Raw genomic sequence first — 2,614 nt, 5'->3', positions numbered from 1 at the left:
TAATCATAACAATTTCCATTCAGATTTTTTTGGATCAACATTCAGATTATTTTTGAAAGAACTATTAGGACTTACCATCCATTTCCAAACTTGTATTCAAACTTCTATCTATTCAAATACATATATGGGATTTTTCGTCGAACAAATTTATTTGCCGATGTTATCTGGAAAACATGCTTATATGTTCCAACTTTATGAATTTATTAACTCAAGAAATACACGTGAAGTTTGGCGTCCCAATGAATTATTACTCTCAACATCTAGCTACTGCGGATTCGGTGGCCTAGAGTTGGCGGCACTGACCCTGGATCCCCATTCCAGGAGCTCCTTACTGGTGTCGTCCTTGTGCACCACCACCTCGATGAAGCAGAGGCAGTCCTTCTTCTCTCCCGTCGCGGTCTCTATCGCCGCCGTCAGCTCCTCCTCGCAACTCACCTGCATTGCATGCATTATCAGTCAACCAAAGCTAAGCTTGTTTCTTATGTAAAAAAAAGATATAAGAGCGTTTAATCGTACGTTTAAATCATTAAAGTAGTGATCTAAACTTTTTTTATACTTTTTTACGGAGGGAATAAGTGCGTACCTTTGCAGTCCAGCAGTTGCCCTCGCCGTTGTGGATGGCGTCGACGAGCCCCGTGTAGTTCCAGTTCTTGATGACGTTGTAAGGCCCGTCGTGGATCTCCACCTCAATGGTGTAACCTCCATTGTTGATGAGGAAGATGATGCTCTTCTGCTGGCACCGCAGCATCGTCGACACGTCCTGCGCCGTCACCTGGAAGCTCCCGTCACCGATGCAGGCGATGACGCGCTTGTCCATGGCGCCCTGCGCGTACCCGAGCAGCGCCCCCACCGACCACCCGATGGACCCGTACTGCATCTGGAACTCGTACCCGCAGCCGTCGGGTAGCTTGAGCTTCTGGCAGTTGAACCACGAGTCGCCGGTCTCAGCGATGACGGCGCTGTCCCCGGTGAGCATCTTCTGGATGTGCTTGAACAGCACGTTGACTCGCAGCGGCTCGCCGCGCTCGCTCTCCAGCGGCTGCCCCTGCGGCACGAAGATCCTCCGGTAGTTGTCGTGCGCCGTGGTGTTCCTCTTCTTGCTCAAGCGCTTGGCCAGCTCCGACAGGAAGTCCTTCATCATGACGCACCCGAACGTCGGGCCGTTGCCGACGGTGACTCGGTCGGGCTGCACGTTCACCATCTTCTCCTTCTTGAGCAGGAACGAGTACCCCACTGAGCTGTAGTCGTTGAAGATGGGGCCGGCGAAGAGGTAGGCGTCCGCCGACTCCACGATCTCCGCGCAGAAGGACGTGCTCACCGCGCCCCAGTAGGTGCCGATGAACCGCGGCAGCGTCTCCGGCACCAGCCCCTTCGCCGACGGCATCGTCGCCACAACGTAGCCGCTTGCGTCCGCCAGCTCCGCGAACGCCGCGGCTGCCTTGGCCACCCGGAGCTTCGGCCCCGCCACCATCACCGGCTTCACCGCCTTGTTTAGAAACTCCACCGTCGCGTCGAGCGCCGCCTCGAGTCCCATCTGGTTGCTCTGCCGCGGGGCGAGGCAGTAGGGGATGGGGTCGCGGAAGAAGGTGGGGTGGGAGACGCCGGGGAGGTTGCAGGCGACGCTGATGTAGACGGGCTTGCTCTCTCTGAGAGCCGTGGCGATGGCCTTGTCGACCTGCTCGTGGGCGTCGTCGAGGTTGTTGATGACGACCTGGTGACAGGTGACGGGCTGGAAGCAGCGGAGCTCCTGGGAGAAGTCGGGGAGACCGATGGTGTGGTGGAGGATGCGGTTGGTGCCGTGGTCGTTGGAGTTGGGCCCGCCGACGATGCAGATCACGGGGAGGTTCTCGCTGTAGGCGCCAGCGATGGCGTTGAGCACGCTCAGGCCGCCGACGGTGAAGGTGACGGCGCAGGCGCCCACGCCCTTGGCGCGTGCGTACCCGTCGGCGGCGTAGCCGGCGTTGAGCTCGTTGCAGCAGCCCACGGGGCGCAGGCCTGGTTCGGCGATGAGGTGGTCGAGGAGGGCCAGGTTGAAGTCCCCTGGCACGGCGAACACGTCGCTCACGCCCACCTCCACCAGGCGCCGTGCAAGGTGGCGGCCCAGCGTGGCCTCGGCGGAGGTGATCATGGCCGCTGGCGACGACGATGTGCGGAATGCGGCGGGGCACGCCACCACGCCGTTTGACACCGCCTTGTGCCCGTCCACCGATCCGATACCATTTTCCATGATCAAGAATTCACGATGCGACACGAACGTTGGAGAAAGAAGACAAGAGTATAAGAGAGTAGTACTGTTCTCTTGGGGATGGTTTGGCTTGTGTAGGTCACGCCAATTTATAGGCTGATCTGGTCTAGCTAATTTCATTCTGAGTTTCCACGTGTTAGTGGCGGGTAATTTCCGCGAGTTATTATTTCAATATATAATCCACATACGTCAGGCCAGCTACATGGATGGGGTGTGTTTTGTCATTTTTTAATCACAATAGATATATGAAAGTCGCCTTAATTAGGAATTTTGGTCAGTCAAATTTTTCGTGAAGGAAAGAACAGCCGGAAAAAGGAAGCAGCTCGTTGGAGAAGCCTCTCAGTCTATCTTAGAGTGGCAGGCGACCCT

General features: G+C 56.3%; 1 protein-coding gene across 1 annotated transcript; it reads right to left on the bottom strand.

Moving 5' to 3' along the window:
• Window positions 1-264: 264 nt before the first annotated feature.
• LOC119367123 (pyruvate decarboxylase 2-like) lies at window positions 265-2,227 on the bottom strand. Its single transcript, XM_037632731.1, has 2 exons — window positions 584-2,227; window positions 265-435 (listed from the first exon to the last, which is right to left on the bottom strand). The coding sequence occupies exons 1-2, from the start codon at window positions 2,225-2,227 to the stop codon at window positions 265-267; spliced, it is 1,815 nt and encodes a 604-aa protein (XP_037488628.1).
• Between the last annotated feature and the right edge of the window lie 387 nt (window positions 2,228-2,614).

Source organism: Triticum dicoccoides, chromosome 2B, assembly GCF_002162155.2.
Source record: "Triticum dicoccoides isolate Atlit2015 ecotype Zavitan chromosome 2B, WEW_v2.0, whole genome shotgun sequence".
Taxonomy (NCBI): Eukaryota; Viridiplantae; Streptophyta; class Magnoliopsida; order Poales; family Poaceae; genus Triticum; species Triticum dicoccoides.
This window is presented reverse-complemented; position numbering and strand designations above follow the sequence as displayed.

What these genes read in the sequence shown, in the direction of transcription:
- LOC119367123 (XM_037632731.1), bottom strand. Translation starts at nt 2,227, where the DNA reads ATGGAAAATGGTATCGGATCGGTGGACGGGCACAAGGCGGTGTCAAAC. An exon ending in GCAACTGCTGGACTGCAAAG is followed by an intron (nt 436 to 583) that starts GTACGCACTTAT and finishes CATGCAATGCAG; the next exon opens with GTGAGTTGCGAGGAGGAGCT.